The sequence below is a fragment of the Dendrobates tinctorius genome, unplaced genomic scaffold, assembly GCF_039654945.1.
Source record: "Dendrobates tinctorius isolate UK_male_01 unplaced genomic scaffold, ASM3965494v1 ptg000070l, whole genome shotgun sequence".
In the NCBI taxonomy this organism is placed as follows: domain Eukaryota; kingdom Metazoa; phylum Chordata; class Amphibia; order Anura; family Dendrobatidae; genus Dendrobates; species Dendrobates tinctorius.
Genome location: NW_027361738.1, coordinates 58,231,146 through 58,257,550, shown reverse-complemented (window position 1 = coordinate 58,257,550; position 26,405 = coordinate 58,231,146). Strand labels below are relative to the sequence as shown.

The 26,405-nt window shown below is 42.5% G+C and overlaps 1 protein-coding gene across 1 annotated transcript in view; it reads right to left on the bottom strand.

Annotated features, from left to right (window-relative positions):
* KIF5B (kinesin family member 5B) overlaps window positions 1-26,405 on the bottom strand; it is a 120,820-nt gene that overhangs the window by 78,977 nt on the left and 15,438 nt on the right. Inside the window, exons 2-8 of the mRNA XM_073581688.1 lie at window positions 12,873-12,960; window positions 12,238-12,311; window positions 12,053-12,157; window positions 11,086-11,134; window positions 9,164-9,219; window positions 8,989-9,076; window positions 6,724-6,848 (exon numbers count right to left, since the gene is read on the bottom strand). Of these exons, the coding sequence (XP_073437789.1) occupies window positions 6,724-6,848; window positions 8,989-9,076; window positions 9,164-9,219; window positions 11,086-11,134; window positions 12,053-12,157; window positions 12,238-12,311; window positions 12,873-12,960 (585 nt within the window). The remainder of the gene's footprint in view (window positions 1-6,723; window positions 6,849-8,988; window positions 9,077-9,163; window positions 9,220-11,085; window positions 11,135-12,052; window positions 12,158-12,237; window positions 12,312-12,872; window positions 12,961-26,405) is intronic.

Here is a 26,405-nt window from a genome sequence, read left to right as displayed (position 1 = left end):
CCAAGCTTGCGGGCCATTTCCCCATTCAGACACATAAAAGCTGGTCATGAAAATAATGAAATAGGCACACTATCCTTTACAACAAGCTCTTTGATCTGTTTTTTAATTGTATCTACTGTCATTGTCACAGTAACTTTGTCACTGACAAAATATCTTGCAACTGATGGCTGCAAAGTTCTCTGCTCCTTTGTTTGGCTGGAAGAGCTGGGCACTGGTTCATTGGTTTGGATGCAGTCTCTCTCATCCACTGCTTTCAGTACTTCTGGATGAAAGCGCTGTAAATGTCTCTTTAGATTAGAAGCTCTGGTAGGAGCATTTTTATCTTTGCCTGAATATGCACTCATCTTGGCTTCACAGCATGTGTTTTCGTCTGGATCATTTGTCATACACTGACAGACATAATGTTTTCTATTTTGAGTGATGGTGAAATGTTCAAATACAGCTGATATAATGTGATGCTTCTTTGACATTCTCAGGTTTTTAATTCTGCATTCACAATCCAAATGACAATTGTTTTTCCTAAAAACAATTGTACAAAATTGCCAGGTCGTACAACTGATATAGTGGTCAGTAATACTGTTATTATTCCTCATGTACTCACAGTTAACTGATGCAAAGTTTGTTGAAAGGATAATACTTCTTACAGTCTTCCTCTTCTGAGTAGCAGGCAGCTGTGATATGCTTGGAAGATGCACACCTAGTATGATCTAGTCTAGAGGAGGAGCTTTACTACTAAGAATTTGCAACACATTTTCACTTTCAGTTTCATACATTGTAAGTAGGGGGGTTGGGGCAGTATTTCTTATTAGCCCCCTCATTGCTTCCTTAGACTGAGACATATAGTGCCCATGAAAAGGTTACAAGAGGAGCCTGGACTGCAGCTGCAGGGAATGTGCAGCAAAGGGTTTAAGCTTTTCTCAGAGCATATGCAGCTAAGGCCTGTTTCACACATCAGTTTGTCAGCATCAGTCAAGATCCGCCGATTTGCAAAAAAAAACGGATCCGCCATTTTTCTTGGCGGATCAGTTTTTCTCTCCCATAGACTTCCATTAACGGCGGATCTTGACGGATGGTCATCCGTTGGATCCGATATTTTGCGAATCCGCCAAAATTTTGGTGTCCCCTGACATCACTTGACGGGCACTGCAACGTTTTTTTCACCGTCAGATCCGCATTTTGGCTTTTCCAGGAGATTTAACCCTAAATACCGGCAGAAGATTCTCTCCTTACTGCTCCCGGGAGATCCACTTGCCCACTCCCGCGAGATCCACTTGCTCGCTCCCGGAGCCCGCTACATCGCCGGTATTTATTTTTTCCAGGCGCGGTTCCTTTAACATTACCATATCGGCGGATCCCAGCGCACCAACGGTCCGGTGGCTCCCGTTGGTGTTTCGTCGGCCACGCATCCGGTTTCTGCCGTTTTGGCAGATTTCAACTGACGTGAAAAGCTGATGTGTGAAACAGGCCTTACCCGCGGTCCTGATGCTGTGTCCCTGGGAGGAATATCGATGGCCCTATAGCGTCACCAGGTGTTGTGCATCCGTGCGCGCACCCCCGCAGCAGTCACAGAGCCCAAGGAGCAGAGAAGGGGTTAAGGACATGGCCCCCAAGACTAGCAGGGCACCTCTCGTACAGAGCGAGAGGTGCCAAAGACGTGGGCGGCAGCGCTAACAGTGGGCGGCGCTATGTAAATTGCCGGGGACTAAATTTTTGGGCCTACCCGCGGCGAGCGCCGGGTGAATGGGGGGGGGGGGGGGGGGGGGGGGAAGAGCAGCGACGGTATGCCGCCACTGAGACTCGGTCAGTGCTTCTCCCAGGGACCAGGACCCGACCCCATACCTACAATCCGGTGCTTGCGCCAGCTGCGCTGTCCAGGAGTCTGCAGATTTCATCTCATCTCAGATCCTGAGGTAAAAAAAGCTCCCGGACGATGTAGCAGAGCCGGAGAGGTTTTTACAGGGGTATTGCTCAATTGATTCACCCTATGGGCAGGGGGACGGAGAGCTATGGGGCTGATTCAGGGCATTCGAAAGCGCTGGTCAAGTCTTCTCAGTGCGCCCGCCCTCGTATCCATGTGGGGTACCGGGACCGTAAAGGAACCAACGAAGAATCAGCCCCAGTCGTCGCAGGAAAGTGTACGGGGAGGTATACTCCGCGTGCTTGCCTGTTGGATCGGGGGAGAGCGGGCCGTAGAAAGGAACCGTCACCCCCTTCACTCCGTTAATTAAATAAAAATTTACAGAAAATTCAAAAATAAAATAAAAACGGTGGGGTCTGAAGCCAGTTCCAAGTGCCTCCTCCAGACATTAAGCAAGAACTGGGGAATGAGGGTGTATACTGCAGGGGAGGAGTTAACTTTTTTCTGTGTTTACTTCGTGTCCTAGTGGCAAGCAGCATAACACCCACTGTCTGTGTCCCCCAATGAGGCTTCGGAGAATTATACTCACCCGGGGGCGGACCGGTCCGATGGGTGTCGCAGGTCCGGCACCTCCCATCTTCATGCGATGTCATCATCCTTGCTTCGTGTCGTGGCTCCTGCGCAGGCATACTGATCTGCCCTGTTGAGGCCAGACCAGAGTCCTGCAGTGCGCAGGCACTGGGAGAAGTCAGAGAGGTCCGGCACCTGCGCCACAACAGGAAGGACAGAAGAGGACGGCATCGTATGAAGATGGGAGGCACCGGACCGCGACACCCATCTAACCGGACCGCCCGCCCCCCTGGTTTGGCGTTTATCCCAATTCATGCAGCAAGGCTCGTTTAAGGGTCGATATTGACTTAGGATTGCTATTTCCAATAGGTGGTGCTAGAGTTCAAATCCTCTGAAGAGGCAGTTTTCATATTTTCTAAATAAAATAATAAGTAATTTACTTTCTGTCACTAGTTTGCACGGTTTTCTAGATCTTCTGAACAGAACGTCCAAGGCGGGGTGTGTTATGGCATTGAAATGAGAACTAGTCATAACCTCCTACTCTACTCCAAACATGCCCTCTACAGTCATGGCCAAAAGTTTTGAGAATGACACAAATATTAATTTTTACAAAGTCTACTGCTTCATTTTTTCTAATGGCAATTTGCATATACTCCAGAATGTTATAAAGAGTGATCAGCTTAACAGCAATTACTTGCAAAGTCAATATTTGCCTAGAAAACGAACTTTATCCCCCAAAACACATTTCAACATCATTGCAGCCCTGCCTTAAAAGGACCAGCTAACATCGTTTCAGTGATTGCTCCATTAACACAGGTGTGGGTGTTGATGAGGACAGGGCTGGAGATCAATCTGTCATGATTAAGTAAGAATGACACCACTGGACACTTTAAAAGGAGGCTGGTGCTTGGCATCATTGTTTCTCTTCTGTTAACCATGGTTATCTCTAAAGAAACACGTGCAGTCATCATTGCACTGCACAAAGATGGCCTAACAGCGAAGAGTATCGCAGCTAGAAAGATTGCACCTCAGTCAACAATCTATCGCATCATCAAGAACTTCAAGGAGAGAGGCTCCCTTGTTTCCAAAAAGGCTCCAGGGCGCCCTAGAAAGACCAGCAAGCGCCAGGACCATCTCTTAAAAGTGTTTCAGCTGCAGGATCGGGCTACCAGCAGTGCAGAGCTTGCTCAGGAATGGCAGCAGGCAGGTGTGAGTGCATCTGCACGCACTGTGAGGCGGAGACTCTTGGAGCAAGGCCTGGTCTCAAGGAGGGCAGCAAAGAAGCCACTTCTCTCCAGGAAAAACATCATGGACAGACTGATATTCTGCAAGAGGTACAGGGAGTGGACTGCTGAGGACTGGGGTAAAGTCATTTTCTCTGATGAATCCCCTTTTCGATTGTTTGGGACATCTGGAAAACGGCTTATTCGGAGAAGACCAGGTGAGCGCTACCACCAGTCTTGTCTCATGCCAACTGTCAAGCATCCTGAAACCATTCATGTGTGGGGTGGCTTCTCAGCCAAGGGAATGGGCTCTCTCTCAGTCTTGCCTAAAAACACAGCCATGAATAAAGAATGGTACCAGAATGTCCTCCAAGAGCAACTTCTCCCAACCGTCCAAGAGCAGTTTGGCGATCAACAATGCCTTTTTCAACCTGATGGAGCACCTTGCCATAAAGCAAAGGTGATAACTAAATGGCTCAGGGAACAAAACAGAGATTTTGGGACCATGGCCAGGAAACTCCCCAGATCTTAATCCCATTGAGAACTTGTGGTCAATCATCAAGAGATGGGTGGACAAACAAAAACCTTCAAATTCAGACAAAATAAAAGCATTGATTTTGCAAGAATGGACTGCTATCAGTCAGGATTTGATCCAGAAGTTGATTGAGAGCATGCCAGGGAGAATTGCTGAGGTCCTTAAGAAGAAGGGTCAACATTGCAAATATTGACTTACTGCATTAACTCATTCTAACTGTCAATATAACCTTTTGATACTCATAATATGATTGCAATTATATTTCTGTATGTGATAAAAACATCTGACAAACACACATAAAAACCAGAGGCCAGCAGATCATGTGAAAATATAATATTTGTGTCATTCTCAAAACCTTTGGCCATGACTGAATAGCAACAATCCCACCCTCCATAGCTACAAGCCCTCCACATGAAGAATCGTCCTGTATTCTGGCAAAGGCTGCTCCCATCAGTATTTGTGTCAGAGACAGTGCTCACACATACACTGCACCAAATCTGCTGCTGTGTGAAGACATCAGTGACACAGAGCTGTCTCATTCACACAGCAGAGGCTTTGTCACAGAACAGATTACATCAGTGACTGCCATCCGCTGTGCAGATTAGAAGCTGCAGACCCCCATCACACAGTCTGTTCTCGCTGCCAGCAGCCTGGGACAGTGAGGGAAGGAATTACTGATGAGTTATGTATTGTAATCATGGAGTGGCCCAGAATACAGGACGATTTTCCTTCCTCACTAGATTCACTTTCCATAGATAACTGTTCAGTGTGTGTCTGGGGGAGGAGCAGCTCTCTGCACTGAGGCTGCTGGAGGGGAAGAATTCGTTACTGTGTGATGAGGGCTGCTTCATGTGGACGGGGAGGGCCTGTAGCTATGGAGGGTGGGGTTGTTGCTATAGAGGGCATGTTTGGAGTAGAGTAGGAGGTTACGACTAGTTCGCATTTCAATGCCATAACACCCCCCCTTGGACGTTCTGTTCAGAATATCTAGAAAACCGTGCAAACTAGTGACAGAAAGTAAATTACTTATTGTCAGCATTCTGCAGCCCAGATATGTACGGAGATTATGTGAAAAGCCCGGACAACCCGTTTAAGGGAAATCAGCGGAAATCCACTGGATAATATATTAAAGGGGTTGTCCATTACTCAAGACAACTCCTTCTGTATCCAATGTTTTCCCTCCAGTAAAAGACTTAATTCTTCCCTTCACTGGCGGCGGTAGTCAAACAGTGTCGGCACAGTCTCTCACAGGGATCACGTGACATTGTTATGTCACGTGATCCCTGCTGCCAATCAGCACTGGCTTCACACGCCTCTCCTCCGGGAAAATCAACACATCAGGAGGAAGTGTGATCAGCAGCTGCCCTCTCACTTTCTCGGGATGTGAATTATGTCATGAACCCAGTGCTGACCAGCCCCAGGGAGCATGTGACAATGTCAAGTATTCCCAGGGAGAGCCAGTGCAGACACTGCTGGAACAGCGCTGGCATCGGAGGGGAATATAAGTGTTATTTAACTGGGGGAAAACATAAGACAACACCTTAAAGTGGTGGAGAAAATTGAGAAAGCCGAATCAGTTACAAAACGTATCTACAGCACAATGATATTGTGTCCATAAGTGGACAGCTACATTCCAACTCTTGGATCTTGGGGTCCGATTAGTAAATGCAGCTGTGCCCAGTAATATAGAGAAATCTGGATTTAAAAAAAAAAAAAAAAAAAAAAAAACACACCCAGGTGCTGAGGCTTATCCTTCAGGCAAAAAGGTTTGTTGTAAAGAATAGCTGTAAAGGTGTCAGATAGAATTACAAAAGAGAAATGGTGTAAGGTTTCCTAGCTATTCATCTGCCTAGAAAAGTAATCCAAGAAGTAAACTACACCTTTTAGGAGTCATCACATTTCGTCACACAGCACAAGACCTCAAAAAAATATAGAAGTGAGCAACGATGCTGACTGCGAAATCCCCAAAAAATGGTGTCATGCCAATGAGTTCATAAACCAAAGGGGCATTGATAAACATGATTTTTAGTACTTAAAAAGGCCATCAAAATTTAATTAGTAGGGGCCCAAACAGCCAATCAGCAAAATGTGCCCACTTCTTCCCTTTTATTTAACACAATTAAAAGGGAAGTGGTTGGAATAACAAGAGCAAAACATGGCCAGTTTTGACCAGACCTTTCTAAAGGGGTCAAACTAGGAATCAGCTATATGAGATCACTGGGGGTCTAACATTTGGCACCCCCACAGAAGAGACCTGTCAACCTAAGCAGGGCAGGGAGCAGCTGCTGGGCACATAACACTGACTAGTTACCGGCTCACATTTTAAAGTGTTTTCTCTGAAATGCTGCAGCCTTCCACAGTGAAACATACAAGGCTGCAATGACAGTCTCTGATTCATCCTGTCCATTGCTCAGGAAGAATGAATCAGCTGACAGGCTCCCTTTAAGACAAACAATTAAGAAAAAGGCAGTTTTACCAACTGAAGCTGAATTTATTGAAAACAATGAAAACTTCTATCCGAAACGAACACTGCTCACCTTTTCACTACCTGCCAAGTCCACCAGGTAAAGTTTACCGCTCAGCTTTTGCTCCGTTTGTGTATTTTCTTGCTTGACATTTATTAAGAAAATGCTGTGACTTCTAGAACTGTGCTCATTCATGTCTGCAAGACAAAATAATACAATGAAGCGTCTCATTTAATGGCTACAAACAAGACCTTCCGGTAAGCTGCATGTTGTATACTGTCACTAATTTGTGGGCTTCACAATGTACACAGAACCTGAACAGACCAATTTTAACATTTGTTGTATACCTCTGGTGACAATTTTTTCTAACTTAAATGTAAATATTTGAGCCTAAATAATAATTTAATAATAGCCTGGGAAGCTCCATGGGTATTACCCCCTTCCCAGGCTATAAACATCTGCCCCCAGACGTCGGCTTTCCCTCTGCTGGTTACGAAAATTGAGCAGGAGCCCACACCATTTGTTTCCGAAAAATCTTTTTATTAATTAAATACATGTGCAGTAAACTGCAGACGCACTGTACTAATTGTATTTGTCACAGACATCTATATATCTACCCATTCTATTTGTGTTTACAGTATGTAATCCATCTCTCCTACCCTGTCGGCTCCTGCAGAGATTTTTCATTAACTGCCGGCTTTTCAAATGCAATCGGTGTAAAAATCGGACAGCACTCGCATGGTCGGAGTGCTGTGATTTTTTCTCTCGCACCCATTGACTATCGCAGGATATGATCCGATTTCAATCACAGAATCCAGTCCGATCGTGATCAGCGCTAGAAAAAAACGTAGATGAACACACAATCATAGAACAACATTGGTCCGAATTCAATCCGATTTTTTATCGGATTGGATTCGCAAGTGGGAATGAGCCCTTAAAGGTAACTTGATTCTTACTTTCCAAGCCAAGGGCAGCACAAAACCGAGCCTGGCTGCACGATTGCAACCAGGTATATATTTCTCTGAAAGGCATTTCAGAGAGGGTGTACTTTAAAGACACGACTGGAGATCAGAGCCTAGACTAGTCTGGCTTTGCCCCAAGTCAGCTATTCCCAGTGATGCATTAGGTGATAGACAGGTCTCTCCCAAAGAGAGAAAATGTCCAAAACCATCCAAACAGTAAAAAGAGGCCACAAAGTACAAGCTGCAGAAGGCTACAATAGTGGATTGAGAGAGTAATGTGTCCCTACTGCCAAAGAGCCTATACAGGTAAAAAGAACGAGGAAAAAAAAAACAAAACCTTGTACTCTACTTCAAAGCAAAAGCAGGAACAATAAAATGGGAGTCACCTGTCAGTGCCGTAAACTATATAACTTATGAGACTAAACCAGCACAAGTCCATTGTAATGAGCAGACACAATGGGTTAGTTTTACATCTACAGGGAAAATGCAATGATCGGTTAGAAGGAACCTGTCACCTCGTTTTTCCGCAATAAGCTGCAGCCACTGCCTTTTGGGGCTTATCTACAACATTCTAGAATGCTGTAGATAAGCCCCCGATCTGACCTGGAAGATAAGAAAAACAAATTTTATTATACTCACCCGGGGCGGACCGGTCCGATGGGTGTCGCAAGACCGGCACCTCCCATCTTCATACGATGTCGTCATCTTCCTTGCTTCGTGTTGTGGCTCCTGCGCAGGCATACTGATCTGCCCTGTTGAGGGCAGAGCAAACTACTGCAGTGTGCAGTCACCGGGAAAGGTCAGAGAGGCCCAGCGCCTGCGCACTGCACTACTGTGCTCTGCCCTCAACAGGGCAGATCAGTACTCCTGGCATGAAGCAAGGAGGATGACGACATCGTATGAAGATGGGAGGCGCCGCACCTGAACCTGCGACACCCATTGGACTGGACCGCCCCCAGGTGAGTATAATAAAACTTGTTTTTCTTATCTTTCAGGTTAGATCGGGGGCTTATCTACAGCATTATAGAATGCTGTAGATAAGCCCCAAAAGGCAGTGGCTGCAGCTTATTGCGGAAAAACGAGGTGACAGGTTCCCTTTAATGCTAATGATTGGTACCATTTTGAACTGCTGCAGAGATGGTGAATGACACCATGCCAGAAGCCCATGGGGTTCTTATAGTGCAATCTGCTAATTAACTCCAATTTATGACTAACTGATGGGAATACAAGTAATTTATACAAAAGCTGCAATGTCCCAAGGATGGGAATGCCACCAGCTGAAGGGGAGCAGAGACAGTCATTCATCATATGCCATAAATATCCAAGATGGAATACCCTGTTAATCAGTACAAATTGAGAGACAGAATAAACTTACTTGTCACAGCTACATGTCTGTTGGACTTTCCTTCATCTATGGTATCCATAACTTCTTCTGGGCTACATACAAACCGTTCAGTACAACCCTTCATAAAGAAAAGAGAAAAAAGTTACATGGACGATGTCAAAGAGCAGAAATAATAGAAGGTGAATCTACGGTAATCTGCACCCACCTTTACATATGGTACTCTATTTTTGTCTTCATGGACAGAAAGATTTATTTTTGACACTGAAATACATGAGAGAAAGCATTGGCTGTGAGGGAATGACGTACTTATTATTCTAGGTAGTATGGCAGCAGCGCTAAGCATTTGAAGAACAGCGCATCTGACCGTTTTAGAGCAACAAGGATAAAGTGTACCAGACAGACCACAACACTTCAGGAAAATGTATGCTTTTGATGTATAATAAGTGGAAAAAAAAAAAAACATGCTGACATCTTGTTGCGTCTTCTTATCCCTATCACCAGGAATATGGATTTTAACCTTATGTTCTCTCTGCTAAAACTAGAGATGACATTTGTCGGGGCTGCAGTTTTCATGCAGTCACATGTGGGCATTTATTTAGTTAATTTTTTTTTATTTTATTTTTTTACTTCGTCTGATTATCTGGAAAATTCTTAAAAGTCACACGTAATCAGCAGATGAACTATTGGTTAAAGGGAACCTGTCAGGTCTCCATACCCTCCAACCCAGCAGCATTCAGTTATGTATGAGCAAATGCTGTGTCTAACCAGCCCTGTATAACGTTACTGAGTGAAAGCAAGGTATAAATAACCATTTATATTGTTCCTGTTCCCTATGCTAAAGAGAGATTTGACTAGTTGATGGGGTGTTCGTTGCCCAAGACTAGTCAGCCCTCTTTCCATGTTATTACGCCCCAGTGGGTGTGATAATTTGAACGAGTGGCATCATCACCGCTGACTAGTCTGGGGTAACTAACGCCCCATTGACTTGTCAAAGCCCTCATTAGCATAGGGAACGGGGACATTATCAATGCTTGTTTATACCTCTCAATCACATTGTACAGAGCTGGTAGGCAGTGAATTTGCTCGTAGAATTTGCATAGGTTGGACGGCATGGGAGACCTGACAGGTTCCCTTTAGTTCAGGTATGAATGTTTTCAGTTTAACTACATCAGGCCCCAGATGCGCCACGGTCCCGTTTCGGCTCAGTCCATTTTATTTTAGTAGAGTTTGGCGAAACTGGAGTGAAAACGCCAAAAAACTGAGCTGCGCAACAATTCTGCAGCATTTCAAAGCTTTTTATGCTAAAAGTCAGGAATAAAAGCTCTGATGAAACAGGACCATATTTCCTGTCCAGTACCCACTAAAGTCTTTTCAGCAGCCTCATTGTAATCACAGACAGGATAATAATGAATGGGAAGAACACAGGATCCAGCATTCAGATTACCTCCTCCCTTCACAGAGACCTTTCACCAAATCAGAGCATGACTAGAAAATACATCCATACACGTCAATTTGGGTCAGAGCCAATTTATGGTAATCGCCCTTACCTCCAGTCTCTGTATTGTCTGTAGCTGATGTCACATCAATCATACACATCACCGCTGCAGCCAATGAGCTCATCAAAAATTGCTGTCTACATCAGCAGCATCTCTGAGCTCAGTGGATCGGGAGGAGGCAAGTTCTGTCGGTCCTGGTTATTTTACATCGCAGGAATCTTTGAGGTCCGATTTCTAAATGTGGAAACCGCTCTAAATGACCTTTGCTTAAGTATCATTACTGTGAATGGCAGGGATAACAAGAGTCACCGTAGCCCAGCCACAGCTATTACAAAAGCCATGTGCTGGGCAGCAATGCTTTATGCAAATGATCATATTTCACCAACAAGATCAGAGAAGAGAAATGATAACCATTCATTCTTTTCCACACTGGGCAATTACCAATGTAAGAACTGAACAAGTAATAACTGGGTAAATTGCCTTTTAGGTAAGAGTTGGTGCAACCTGGAGATGATCGTTAGAAATTTAGGAGGCCCAATTTGGATGATAATGCATGTAGCAAGACCACAAATCTGACAGGTAATGTAACATCTTGACCATTTTTGCTTATTTTGCAAAAGTTGTCACTTACCATCCAGTAAATCTCTTATTTTGTCCAAATAGATTTCAAAATACGACACCTAAATGCAATTAAAATAAAACTTCAGATTCTATACAAGAACCAAACATATAAATTAAAAAAAAGAGGCTATCATGAAATCTAAAATTAAAAGTCCTTTAAATAATAAGATTGGATAAAAGGATAACACATTTAAAAGGGAACCAGTCATGCTTCCAAATGCTATAAAACTGCAGGTAAATAGCATTAAAATGCTGTCTGGTACTGACAACCCGGATACCAGGAGAAAATGAGCTTTATTACTCATGGGAGCTGCCGGCTTTCAGACAGCGACATGGCCGGCGTGGCTTTAGTAACGGCTCAGTACACAATGGAGCGGTAGCTGTAAGCACACCCCAACACCGACAGCTTGGTTTGTGCTATTTTTTCAGCATTTTAATATTCTCTTGTTAAGAGAAATTCTTAACTTTTCCTACCCATTAAATAAAAAATAAACAGCACTCAGATGTGAACCGTATGTGGTCTCTTTCCCAAACCCATTGTTTTGAACAGGCAAGTTTGAACCATGATTATCAAAAAATGGAGGTGTCTTTTTTTTTTGTGTCTCCTGAAAAAAACAGATGTGAACAGCCCCAATATGGGTATGTACTCTATCAGTGAAAAACACAAGTACGTGAAAAATGTATGCGTGAAATACATTTTCTGAGCTACAATACTGATCCCCAAAAGAGTATATTGCCACGTATGAACACTAAGTCCTCAACCTTAATATATAACTGGGTGTAATACAAACTAGGAACAGATTTCCAAAGTCTTCACAGTAAAGACTGTTATTAAAATTATTATGCAACAGTATGGCTGCTTACAGACTGGCGGCATTATTGGTGAAATCATAGTTCTGCATTAAGACCCATTATAATTCTATAATAGGATGTAAAATAAACATGAATAACTTTATAGATGGTCACTCATGTAATACCTTTATATGAAATTCCAGGTTCTCATCCATGGAGTAAATGTAGTTAAATATATCCTGAACTATTCTGGGAATAATTCCCATTCCATCGGGATCATGCAGCTTCCCCTAAGGAGAAAACCAGCGGCAATATTAGCACTGTCACCCATCACTATGGTCTTTGTCGCCGTAAAAAGCAACAGACTTACCTCCATAGTGTGCGTCTTTCCCGATGATGTCTGCCCATAAGCAAATATTGTACCGTTATAGCCTTCAAGTACATCTGTAGAGAAAAAAAAATGATGCGTAAAACTAGTGAATGATGTATACTCCAATATAAGGAGAATTTATTCCAGCCTGTTCAGGCGATAGCTCCAGGATGCGACATACAGAATATACATTAGTAAGTGAAGCTCCGAGAACTGCTTCTATCAAAAAACTACCATCCTCAAAGTGTCAAAATCCTATTTATGCAACTTAAATGTGTTTTTTGCAGTACGGTACTGGCGTGGCATTTTACCACCCCAATAACGCGGTAAGTGAATGTACGCCAAGACTGTACCCACATTGTAATCACACGGTACTGCGTTTTTCACAAAAGGATTGTTAAGCCAAAATTGGACATGCCAGATTCTTATCCCCTTCAACATCTGTCAGGTGCCCCCCAAACAGACTGCGGCTGAACCTGTTAACAGCGAGTTCCACCAAAGCTGGTCTAAAGTGTATGGAGGGCCTTAGCAATAGCATCTTCATAATCTCACAAGTGTGTACACAGCTCAGAAACAAAGATACTCTATGTAACCCTGGTCACACACCACTAGTATAGAGAAATCATCATCTTTACCTTTAACAATAGCCTTTGCACACGCATTGTAAACTTGTTCTTGGGATGTGCTGGACTGGAACACACGGTCAAAGACATAAGGTTTGGACTGTGGGGAGAAAAAAAAAAAACAACATTAATAGGTTTGTACAATGTACCTACAAGGATCTAAGATCTGATCACTATATATGCACACAAGACACTGCAAAGCTCCAATGACCTATTTTCAGATCAAAGTCCAAAAAAAGTGTCCTTTAAGGGTCTGTTCACAGTAGATAAAATTTTGGTGCCATCAAAGTGATTTATTGCGTTATTCTTCGTGTTATGTACACTTGCTGTAGAGCAATGAACAGCTGCAGGATAAAGAGCCACATATAAAGGGCCACGTCTGAGTGGAAGGATCATTTTCACATTATGAAAGATTCTTGAGACTTGGCTGACATCACATATAATATAATGCCCAGATGTGATGTCAGCCAAGTGTCATAAATCTTATCTTTCGCGTGCAAATGACTTCAATCAAATGCAGACCTTTATCCGTAGCCCCATGGAGGACTAAAGGCCTCATTAAATAACTTTTTAATTTAAAATGCATGTTGTCTGCTTGCAATCTCAGGTCTGCATTTCCAGGCTGAAGGGTTATCATCGCCCTCCTCCTGTCCTAGCACACTTCAGGGCATCTGAGGCCTCAGTGGCTACCAATCCTTGAGATTAGTTGTAGTACATACTCTATCCTGCAATACAAAAAAAGTCTACTCCATGTCCCAACACCATTGTTCCCCTCCCACTCTCCTTAAAAGACATCCCATAAAAGACATCTGCCACTGCAGACAGTAGCCAAACATGTCCTCATTCACAGGAGGCAGCCTGAAAACGAAGTGATGCATGTGCAGGGCAAACAGGAAGCTTTTGATTCACCCATGACCCGACGAGCCTGCAGCTTATCCAGATCCAGCCCCCTTGTTGAGGGACTGGCCACTCGAAATGGAAAATGTCAGATCAGTTATATGATGGGATCAGCGATCCATCGAAAGTTTCAGATTAAGTGATTATAATTTATTAATTTATTATGAAGGAATTGAGGGTAAACTGATTAAATTTGCTGATGACACAAAGCTAGGAAGGATAGCTAATACTAGAGCAGAGAGGATTCAACTGGAGCAGTGGGCAGCAACTAAGAATGGTTTTTAACAGGGAAAAATGCAAAGTACTACATCTGGGCAATAAAAATGAAAAAAGCATATACAGAATGGGAGGAATAGGGCTAAGCAACAGCACATGTGAAAAAGACTTGGGTATACTAATAGATCACAGACTGAATATGAGTCGACAGTGTGATGCAGCAGCAAAAAAAGCAAATACAATTCTAGGATGTATTAACAGAAGCATACAGTCTAGATCACGTGAAGTCATTATTGCCCTCTACTCCTCTTTGGTCAGACCTCATCTGGAATACTGTGTCCAGTTTTGGGCACCACATTTAAAAAAAAAAAAAAAAAACCGACAACAAATGGAGCAAGTTCAGAGAAGAGCGACCAGAATGGTGACCGGTCTGCAAACCCTGTCTTATGAGGAAAGGTCGCAGGATTTGGGAATGTTTAGCTTGCAGAAGAGAAGACTGAGAGGAGACTTAATAGCGGTCTACAAATATCTCAAGGGCTGTCACATTGTAGAAGGATCTTTATTCTCATTTGCACAAGGGAAGACTAGAAGCAATGGGATGAAACTGAATGGGAGGAGACAGATTAGATATTAGAAAAAACTGAAAGAGTGATCAATGAGTGGAACAGGCTGCCACGAGAGGTGGTGAGTTCTCCTTCAACAGAAGTCTTCAAACAGAGGATGGACAGACATCTGTCTGAGATGATTTAGCAAATCCTGCTTTGAGCAGGGGGTTGGACCAGATGGCCCAGGAGGTCCCTTCCAACTCTATGATTCTATGATTCCATCACCAAAAGTTACTTTAGAGAGAACCCAACAGCCTCCCCCTACCTTCACTACAAAATCATTATGACTGTGTGGCCCTTTCATAGGTAAGCCAGTTGATCCCTTTAGGACTGCAAAGTGAAGCTCCAGTGGCTAGAAATTGCATTTTGAAGTTGTGTCTAGAAGAGCACTGGGGGGGGGGGCAGGATGCACATACAGCTTCTCAGCCTCATGCTGTATTCCCTACCAAGCACCACCCTCCCCTGGCTGACTGACAAGTCGTATGTTACAGTACACAGACACCGACCTGTCAATCAGCCGAGGGAGGGTGCCGTTAGGAAATGCAGTTTCAGGCTGAGAAGCTGTTAGTGTATCCTCACGCTCAATGCACTTCTAGACAACTTCAAAATGCAATTTCTAGCTGCTGGAGCGGCACTTTGGGGTCAAACACTTTTGTATCTTTTAAAAGAGAAACCATCAAATTAATGGTTTAGACTCGGAAGAGGGGCTGATTCATGCTGTTCAGACTCACAGCCAGCACAAATCTGAGCCTGGCTGTAAGACTACTTTATAAATACACTTTAAAAGGTATGGTTGGGGACCATAGCCAGAGACATGATTAGTCTGGCTCCACCACAATGAGTTTCTTCCAGCACCGCTGTCATTGACAGTGATGAGCGAACATGCCTGGATCAGATGGTATCCGGGCATACTCATGTGTTAAGCTAGTGTCTTCAGTGTGCTCAAAACTTATGTTTGAGTCCCCCGCGGATGTTTGATAGCTGCAACACATGCAGGGATTGTGTAACAAGCAGGCAAACCCTGCATGTGTTGCGGCTGTCGAACACTAGCTGGGACTCTTATATTTTCTGAGCACCTCGAAGACACTGGGTTAGCACAAAAGCACATTCGCTCATCACTAATTGACAGGTCTGCGCCACAGCGAGCTTTGAAAAATATACTTGTCTGCAATCGTGCAAGTTAGACTTTAATAGTAATAAACAATAATAATTCACGCTGCTTGTGGTTTTTAGCTGTATTAATCGGGCAACAGGTTCTCGTTAAATGTTACCATACATATTGGTTTAGTTCTGGAGAAACCCTTTATACCCTCTGGTCATTCATTAAAAGAATATGTAGAGAGGCTATTTGCATGTTTAAAAATGTCCAGAGGAGCATTGCATGGCCTATAGTTCTTCCTAAGCCAGCCTGGAACTCTCCATGTTAGCCTTTAGACGCCCTTAAAAAAAAAAAAAATAATAATAATTAAATGGCCATATGTCAGAGCTCATGGCATGTGTCCGGCCAGCCACATTTACTAGGTAAGGCTAGTGTAGCTTGCTGAAGGACCATCTTAGTGGTCTGTCACACCCCCAGTACTTCAAAATCAAGCATTTGTAAAATTAAAAAACGTCAGAAAAAAAATAAATAAATACAAAAAGTAATGTAGCGAGTTAGTCCTAGCAACAGGACTATAAATGGAGCCAACTCATTTTCACCAGACAAATGGTAAACTATAATTACACATTCTCATTATATAAAGCCCAGGCATGTGACAGATGCAGCTCAGTCACGAGGAGCGATACTACATCACATCCTCTGCACGATAAGTGGAATATTAACATATGTATTTTCAATATAACTAGATACATCAATTGCCTTTTTCAAAACATGTTTATAATAATTGCTCAAATTTTATTTTATATTTTTTACATTATGGCGCAGCCATACTGAATGTTTTTTTTTTTTTTTTTTTAAACAGCATTTAGGCTTGGTACACATTACTACTGAGCACTCCTGTGTTATTTCACCTATATCCCTTAAAAATGGACTTCATATGGAAACCCCGACAGAGCCATTAAGTATAATGGTGCAGACCAAATCACTTTCCGTTCAGGTGGTGTCAATCTTTTTAAGACAATACAATGCAATTACCACTATGGTTTCTGCCTAAGAAAGGAAACCACCATCGTACAGGTGACATCTGCCCTGTTATCCCGAATGGCTGCGCCTGCATCCCACCTTTTGGGGCCTTAAGTAGTAACCCAAATTCAATGCTCAGAAAAGAGCTGTATAAATGTGAGCATGGCCTTAGAGATCTGCTTTACAGCAGCCTCATGAACCATACACAGGCAGCCTGAATCTTGACTCAGACTTCTATGGGAAAGTTTTATGCCCTATAATCTGGCAAAGATCTATGTGAAGGGAGGGGGAATAGGAGAGCTGTGACATGACCTATTATGAATTGGGGACCCTGTATAAAAAGTGTTATTTGTCATTGTAATCAGATAATGAGACAGTCAAAAAGTCTGTTTACACTTGTATGGTAGTTTCTGTCTATAAAAGGTAGCCATGACCATGACACTTGGCTGGATTCATTGCTGGGTCGACTACACTGACTTACAAAAGGTGCGTGCCCAATTCCACCATGGTTCAAGTCATTTTAATAGGTCTAGTCAGAGCATCCGTTAAGATTTGACAGCAGCGTAAGCAAAGCCCGACAGCAGAAAGAAAAACTGTTCTATAAGCAAAAAGAAAAAGTGCTGCAAAACCAAAACAACATTAAAGGCAAACGCTGGGCAAAACAGATCCTACAAAGCTAAATCAACTGGAAACTGCTCGGACTCAATGAGGTAATTCAATAAATATAATAAAAAAGAAGAAGAGGGCGGCACCGCTGTTACCGTGCTAGGATCCGTGGCTTGCAGCAGGCGGTGAGCTCACATGGAGGATTCCCGGGTGCTTGACCTCATAACAAATCACTTGTGGTTTCCAAAGAAAAAAGGTCGCACTCTGCGAGATAATAGTGAAAATTTATTGACACATAATTACATGTCACGTCGCGGATGTGATAACAAGAGTGTCAAATGGCTGACAACGGCCGTTTCGCGCTACTCGAGCGCTTCCACGGGTCAAAGTGCAGGGGGAAATGACGGATTCTTAAGCAAATCATGTCATCCAGTCACTCCTCCTACCTCAGCCGCTGTATAACTAACAAGTAAAACAGACAGGTGCTCAATGCAAACATATAAAAAACACACATATTTCACCGCTGCAGCGGGAACAATAATCTTACATATAAAGACAAATATTACAAGGACTATTGAGTGATTATCAACATAACTAAAGGACCCCTATTATCAAATTAACCCTTCTGGGTAATCTGTTCCAAAGGAAACAGCTTATTAATATAAATCCGAGAGCTGCATGATACTAAATCCATAGGAAGTGTGTGCTTCCATACATTATGATCTAATCAAGATATATATATATGCAATTTTACCATGGCTCCAGCAATTAAAATAAAAAATTACTGACACCTATCTTTTGGCCATTTATGTCACAATGATGATCTAAGCCCATTGTATTGTCCTGGTTAAAACGATTTTAGGGCAAATTATACCGCATGATTCAGAACTAACCAATTAAGGAAATACCTATATATTTTTTTAATTATATTTTTTTATATTTTTTTATGAGATATGCATTACTTAACACCAATAATTTACATTATCCCCTAGATATTTGTCTATTTGTCCTTAATTTATAACCTGCCAGTATTTACGGAAAAAGAAATGCATTATTTAAATCAGTTATCACAAAAAAATGGCCATATCTATTTCATCATTGAAACCTATGGGACCAGTTGCCCGTGTATCCATAATCCATTTGGATTCCCGCTTCAATAATAATTTATTCAAATTCCCTCCTTGTGGGGGTAACATGACTTTTTCAATACCAGCAAAAGAAAGGACACCTGGATCCATCCCATGTACAGTCCTAACATGATCAATAAGACGTGGCACTCATTTTCCCGTTGTTATCGACTTGAAGTGTTCCCGAAATCGAACATAGAGTGGACGTATTGTCTTTCCTATGTAAAAAAATCGACATGTACAGAAGATGACATAAACCACATGATCAGTCTTACATGTAATTAGACTGGACACTGTATGTCTAACCGCACCTATTTGTAGTATATGGTCAGTGCAATGATATCTACAATAAGGACATTGTCCACATTTATAATTTCCCTTAGGTATTCCTTGATTCAACCATGTATCACGTGGAGTTATTAATCGGTTCTGCACTAGAACATCCCTAATCCTTGTACTAAGTTTATTAGAAATAAGTGGTCCTCTTGACACTATATCAAACAGCTCTCTATCTTGTTCCAAAATGTGCCAGTGTTTCCTAATTACCGATCTAATCTGCCTATCCATCGGACCATAACGGAAACAAAAGGTGAATCTCTTTTCCTTCTTACTCTCTTTACTCTGTTGATAAACTACACATCTCCTACTGTCATCCCAATGTGATCTCACTTGTTGAAGTGTGGTGTCCAATAAATGGTCAGGATATCCTCGTTGCCTCAATCTCTCATATAGTTCTCTGGATTGTCGTTCCCGACCCTCCACTGTATTATTCAAACGAAATATTCGCAAAAATTGACTATATGGTACTGAATTAACGGTATGTGTGGGATGATAGCTATCAAACCGCAATATGGAATTGGTGGCTGATTGTCATCTTCTGTACATGTCGATTTTTTTACATAGGAAAGACAATACGTCCACTCTATGTTCGATTTCGGGAACACTTCAAGTCGATAACAACGGGAAAAGGAGTGCCACGTCTTATTGATCATGTTAGGACTGTACATGGGATGGATCCAGGTGTCCTTTGTTTTGCTGGTATTGAAAAAGTCATGTTACCCCCACAAGGAGGGAATTTGAATAAATTATTGAAGCGGGAATCCAAATGGATTATGGATACACGGGCAACTGGTCCCATAGGTTTCAATGATAAAATAGATATGGCCATTTTTTTGTGATAACTGATTTAAATAATGCATTACTTTTTCCGTAAATACTGGCAGGTTATAAATTAAGGACAAATAGACAAATATCTAGGGGATAATGTAAATTATTGGTGTTAAGTAATGCATATCTCATAAAAAAATATAAAAAAATATAATTAAAAAAATATATAGGTATTTCCTTAATTGGTTAGTTCTGAATCATGCGGTATAATTTGCCCTAAAATCGTTTTAACCAGGACAATACAATGGGCTTAGATCATCATTGTGACATAAATGGCCAAAAGATAGGTGTCAGTAATTTTTTATTTTAATTGCTGGAGCCATGGTAAAATTGCATATATATATCTTGATTAGATCATAATGTATGGAAGCACACACTTTCTATGGATTTAGTATCATGCAGCTCTCGGATTTATATTAATAAGCTGTTTCCTTTGGAACAGATTACCCAGAAGGGTTAATTTGATAATAGGGGTCCTTTAGTTATGTTGATAATCACTCAATAGTCCTTGTAATATTTGTCTTTATATGTAAGATTATTGTTCCCGCTGCAGCGGTGAAATATGTGTTTTTTATATGTTTGCACTGAGCACCTGTCTGTTTTACTTGTTAGTTATACAGCGGCTGAGGTAGGAGGAGTGACTGGATGACATGATTTGCTTAAGAATCCGTCATTTCCCCCTGCACTTTGACCCGTGGAAGCGCTCGAGTAGTGCGAAACGGCCGTTGTCAGCCATTTGACACTCTTGTTATCACATCCGCGACGTGACATGTAATTATGTGTCAATAAATTTTCACTATTATCTCGCAGAGTGCGACCTTTTTTCTTTGGAAACCACAAATAATTCAATAAATATATATATAGCAGCCTTTGTGCTGCATATGAGAAAAGTATGCCTTCCGGGTGAACCCAAGTTCTGCAGTGACGCCCTGCCAGCACCCAGGAGATGCAGCCTCACAGAGGGATGTAACAAAGCTGGGCCTCATTAAAGTGCATGGGACAACCCTTCTGGACTGCGTGCTTTACAGCGTGTCTGAAAAGTGACACAAATATCAAATACCCTTTGTATAAAACTGCACAGCAAAAAATGTGATGGGCATGTAAGGCCATGTGCACACGTTGCGGATTCTGCAGCGGATCCGCAGCGTTTTTGGCCCTGCGGAACCACAGCAGATTTAGCTGAGTTGTACAGTACCATTGTTTTCAATGGAAAATGAAAAACGCAGTGCACACGCTCCTGATTTTTCCGCGCAGATTTGCTGCAGTTTCAAATCCGCAGCATGTCAATTCTTTGTGCGGAATCTGCAGCAGTTTTACACCTGCTCCATTGTCCAGGTGTCAAACCGCAGGTCTTTTGACCTGCGGATTTTTCCAAATCCGCAGCACCTTTCACTACGTGTGCACATGGCCTAAGGCGGCTACCCCACCAGTGCTAGGGTGCCCAAAGACAACCAAACCCTGTAAACTGAGCGGGGGCAAGTGGCACTCACTAACAGGCAGCCGCTTATCTTTACAGAAATAGATTTATGGCAACTTCTGCAGAGGAGTATGGAGTAGATCTACATGCATCTTGAGAATACTTCAGCCTGCCAGGAGCAGATCATTTTTAACAATAGTATATAGGGATGTGTGATACATTGTCCATGCATGGAGGAAAGTCTAGATACTTTCTAACTTTGGCTTCTGGGCATTATGTAGGGAAATTAAAAAAATCTTTAAATCTTTTATTTTTATTTTGTTTTAATAGAAAGGGTGCAAACATTGGCACACAGGACATCTGCTAATATCACCACCATTTTTGCTTCTCTAACCACTTTTGGAAAGTGGAGGGGAGACCACTACAGAGCCAAAAGATTTGGGAAAAAAAAAAAAAGAAAAATGGTGTAAACCAGACGTGACAACAAACTTGATACCGGTATCCGATGCAAGATATATTACACTTAAAATAAATAGGCCGCAAGACACTTCTCCCCACACGCTGGTAATTAAGTCAGGCGGCCAGTGCCCAGTAAAAGCGCTCATCACAAGAGGAAGGAGTTCCTTCTACGGCTTGAGAACACCAATGAAGGATGCATTCACACTCCGCAGTGCGCAGCATCAAACTGCTGCTACTGCCCATATTTGCCAGACGGCAGTGGTTTAACCCCTTCATGACCCAGCCTATTTTGACCTTAATGACCTGGCCATTTTTTGCAATTCTAACTAGTGTCCCTTTATGAGGTAATATCTCGGGAATTCCTTCAACGGATCCTAGCGATTCTGAGACTGTTTTTTCGTGACATATTGGACTTCACGTTAGTGGTAAATTTAGGTTAATAATTTTTTGCATTTGTGGGGGGGGGGGGGGGGGGAGAGGAAAAAAAATATTGGAAATTTGGCAAAAAGTTCGCAATTTTCAAATTTTGAATTTTTATTCTGTTAAATCGGAGTTATGTGACAAAACATAGTTAATAAATAACATTTCCCACATGTCTACTTTACATCAGCACAATTTTGGAAACATTTTTTTTGTTATTAAGTTAAGGGTTAAAAGTTGACCAGTGATTTCTCATTTTTACAGCAAAATTTACAAAACCATCTTTTTTTTTTATGGACCACCTCACATTTGAAGTCAGTTTGAGGGGTTGAAAATACCCAAAAGTGACACCATTCTAAAAACTGCACCCCTCAAGCTGATCAAAACCACATTCAAGAAGTTTATTAACCCTTCAGGCGCTTCACAGCAGCAGAAGCAACATTTAAGTTTTTAGTCACAAATGATCTTTAACCCCTTAATGACGGCCAATACATCTTTTAACTGATGTGAGATATAAGAGAATTAGTATCCCCATACAGGTGACAATCCAGTAGCTGTCGACTGTACACTATAGCTGACAACTTGCTGCATCAGCCACGATCAGTGCTTTCACCATCCAAATCTGTTTAACCCCTTAGATGCTGCTGTCAATAGTGACTAGATGATATAAATGGTTAACAGTGTGGGGGCTCTCTCTTTATCCCCGTTGGTGCCCTCAAATCTTGATTGTGTGGTCCTGATGTTTGCCATGGCAATTCACGCCCAAATAGCGGCCTTAGTGTCTGACGGCTGTTGTGACCTGTTCAGAAGTTAGTGGCATTTAGGTGGTAAAAATACACATTTTCATTTCTGTCATGCCACTTTGCATTAAATCCTGAAAATCACCTGAAGGGTTAATAAACTACCTGACTGCAGATTTCAATATGTCAGGGGGTGCGGTTTTTAAAATGGTTTCACTTTTGGGGGTTTTCCAATATATAGGACCCCCAAAGGAACTTCAAACCTGGATAAATTTTATAAATTTCCTTGATAAAATGAAAAATTACTGCTCCATTTTTAAACCTCCTAAAATGCTAACAAACTAAAAGAACATTTTACAAATGGTGCTGATGTAAAGCAGGCATGTGGAAAATGTTATTTATGAATGTTTTTGTGTGGTATGACTATCTGGATTATAGGGATAATCATTCAAAGTTTGAAAATTGCTAATTTAACATTTTTCTCAAATTTCTGATATTTTATAAATAAAAACAAAACATATTGACCTAAATTTACCATTATCATAAAGTACAATGTGTTACGAAAAAAAAATCTCAAAATCACTGGGATTTGTTGAAGCGTTCCAGAGTTATTACCACATAAAGTGACACTGGTCAGATTTCAAAAATTTGGCTGTCACTAAGGGGTTAAGCAGCAAATGTTTTATTTTCCCAAGGGTAAATAAAAGGAGAAAGTGGACCCCAAAAGTTGTTGTCCAATTTTTTCTGAGTATGCTTGCTGAAACCCCTATGTGGGGGAACCACTGTTTGGGTGCACACGGCAGGACTCCGAAGGGAAGGAGCGCCATTTGACTTTTTGAATGGAAAATAAGCTCCAATCGTCAGCGGACACCATGTTGTGTTTGGAGAGCCCCTGATGTGCCTAAACTTTGGAGCTCCCCCACAAATGACCCCATTTTGGAAACTAGACCCCCCCCCCCCAAGGAACTTATTTTAGATGCATAGTGAGCACTTTGAACCCCAAGGTGCCTCACAAATTGATCTGTAAAAAAGAAAAAGTACTTTTTTTCCACAAAAATTTTGTTTTAGCCTCAATTTTTTCATTTTCACATGGGAAACAGGATAAAATGGATCCTAAAATTTGTTGGGCAATTTCTCCTGAGTACACCGATACCTCATATGTGGTCATAAACCACTGTTTGGGCGCACGGCAGGGCTCGGAAAAGAAGGAGCGCCATTTGACTTTTTCAATGGAAATTAGCTCCAATCGTTAGCAGACACTATGTCGCGTATGGAGAGCCCGTGTGCCTAAACATTTGAGCTCCCCCACAAGTGACCCCATTTTGGAAACTAGACCCCCTAAGGAACTTATCTAGATGTGTGGTGAGCACTCTGAACCCCCAAGTGCTTCACAGAAGTTTACAAAGCAGAGTCGTGAAAATAAAAAATAATTTTCTCCACAAAAATTTTTTTTAGCTCAGAATTTTTTTTATTTTCCCAAGGGTAACAGGAGAAATTAGACCCCAAAAGTTGTTGTGCAATTTTCCTGAGTACGCTGATACCCCATACGTTGGGGTAAACCACTGTTTGGGCACACGTCGGGGCTCGGAAGGGAGGGAGCACCGTTTGACTTTTTGAATGCAAAATTGGCTGGAATCAAAGGTGGCACCATGTCGTGTTTGGAGACCCCCTAATGTGCCTAAATAGTGAAAACTAGAGTTGAGCGACTTTGGTTGGATCGGGTTTCGTGAAACCCGAATGAAACAAAATAAGTTTCAGATGAAACTCGTCCGACTAGAGCAAAACAAAGTCGGAGTTTCGTCCGAAACCCGACCCCAATGCAAGTCAATGGGAAATAAAAGTCGGACGAAACTCCGACTTTGTTTTGCTCTAGTCGGACGAGTTTCATCTGAAACTTATTTTGTTTCATTCGGGTTTCACGAAACCCGATCCGACCAAAGTCGCTCAACTCTAGTGAAAACCCCTCAATTATAACTCAACCCTAACCCCAACACACCCCTAACCACAAGCCTAATCTCAACTCACCCCTAACCGAAAAATAAAAACATTTTCTTTATTTTCCCTACCTATGGGGGTGATAAGGGGGGGGGGGGGTTATTTACTTTTTTTTATTTTGATCACTGTGATAGGGTTAATCACAGTAATCAAAATGTACCTGGAATGCATGCGCCCGCCATTTTGGAAGATGGAGGATTCAGGAGGGACTCCTAGACTCAGGGGGTACCGGAAGGCGGGGGAGCAAATACTGACTGCGGCGGCACATCGCCGCCGTCAGTTGGTGGCGGGGGAAGATCACCCCGCCAGGTGTGTGTGTGTGTGTGTGTGTGTGTGTGGGGGGGGGGGGGGTGTTCAGATTGCGGTCTCCAGCCATGGCCGATGATAATGCAGCATCGCCATGGCTGGATTGTAATATTTTACCAAATTTCATTGGTGAAATATTACAATATCTCTGATTGGCTGTTGAAAGTGAAACAGCCAGAGCGATCGTAGCCACGGCCACGGGGGGGTAGGGGGCAAAGCCAACCCCCCTGGGGTGAACTACAACTCCTCCTGTACCTGCGGGTCAGGTGACCTTTCAGTGACCACGGTCACCCGACCCGCAGGAACGATATCTCCCGATGACGCCACATAGGTGTCACAGGTCAGATTGGCACCGACTTTCATGACGCCTACGTGGCGTCAAAGGTCGGGAAGGAGTTAATGGCCCGTTTACACAGGCAGATACACTGTGCTTCAGATGCACACTGAATGATCAGTAATATATCAGTCGGTGCACACAGACCACCATTTTTCTCAGCAGCACGTCATTCTCTGAACATGACCTTTTAGGCTAATCAAAAGATCATGGGCACGTAAAAGCGCCAGCAAGGCGTGAAATGGCCATAGTCTGGCAGGTCTCACGATACATGAAAGAACTCCCCTGACACCTGCATCTCCCTAAACATCAATGTAACCAATTTTATGGATTAAAACTACATCTTGAAACAAGGAGTGCTGTTTTTCTTGTTACTTTTTCTGATATAATCAAAAGATCAAACTGCACATTTGTCGGGACTCATTCACAGCAATCGTGCACTCTAGATGGACCTTTACCCTCTGCTCTCACACATGCATCCTAGACAGCATGAGAGGAGATAACAATACACAGGAGCCTGCAGACAGAACAGCAGAGCCAGCCTAGCGTATAGTCTGTGCATCAAAATAGATTATTTTTTTTATTCGCAAAATGTGAAACCACCATGATTTCACAGCTCACCACCATCACTAAGTTTACACAGGACTCCAGGTAACCTACTGCTACACCGAGATCTGCATGTCAAATGTATGTGAATCTACACATACTGCGAAATTAAAGCGCGCACAGATATAGAAGTGTTGAGAGTGTGTTTCAGTCCAGCTACAATATTTCTGGTTTTACCCAATACTGAAGCACAAGCTCTACTCTGCTACATCTGTGCACCGAGTTTACAATATTATCTGTGCTTTTACATAGCGGAGACTGAGCGTCTCCGCTACATAAATTAACAAGCTGCGGTCTTGAAAGACGCGCCACATGTCCGGCTCGGCAGGTGAGTCGCGGGCACCGATGCACGCATAGTGGGCATGGGATTTCTTGAAATCCCATCCACTATGCTGTAACACCTGGACGCTGCAGGATGGATACTACGGATGTTTGCAGTGTCCAACCCGCAGCATTTACTGACTGTGGGAACATACCCCAATATATCTGCAAACAGGAAATCACTTTTTTTACTTCCCAGTTGCCAAC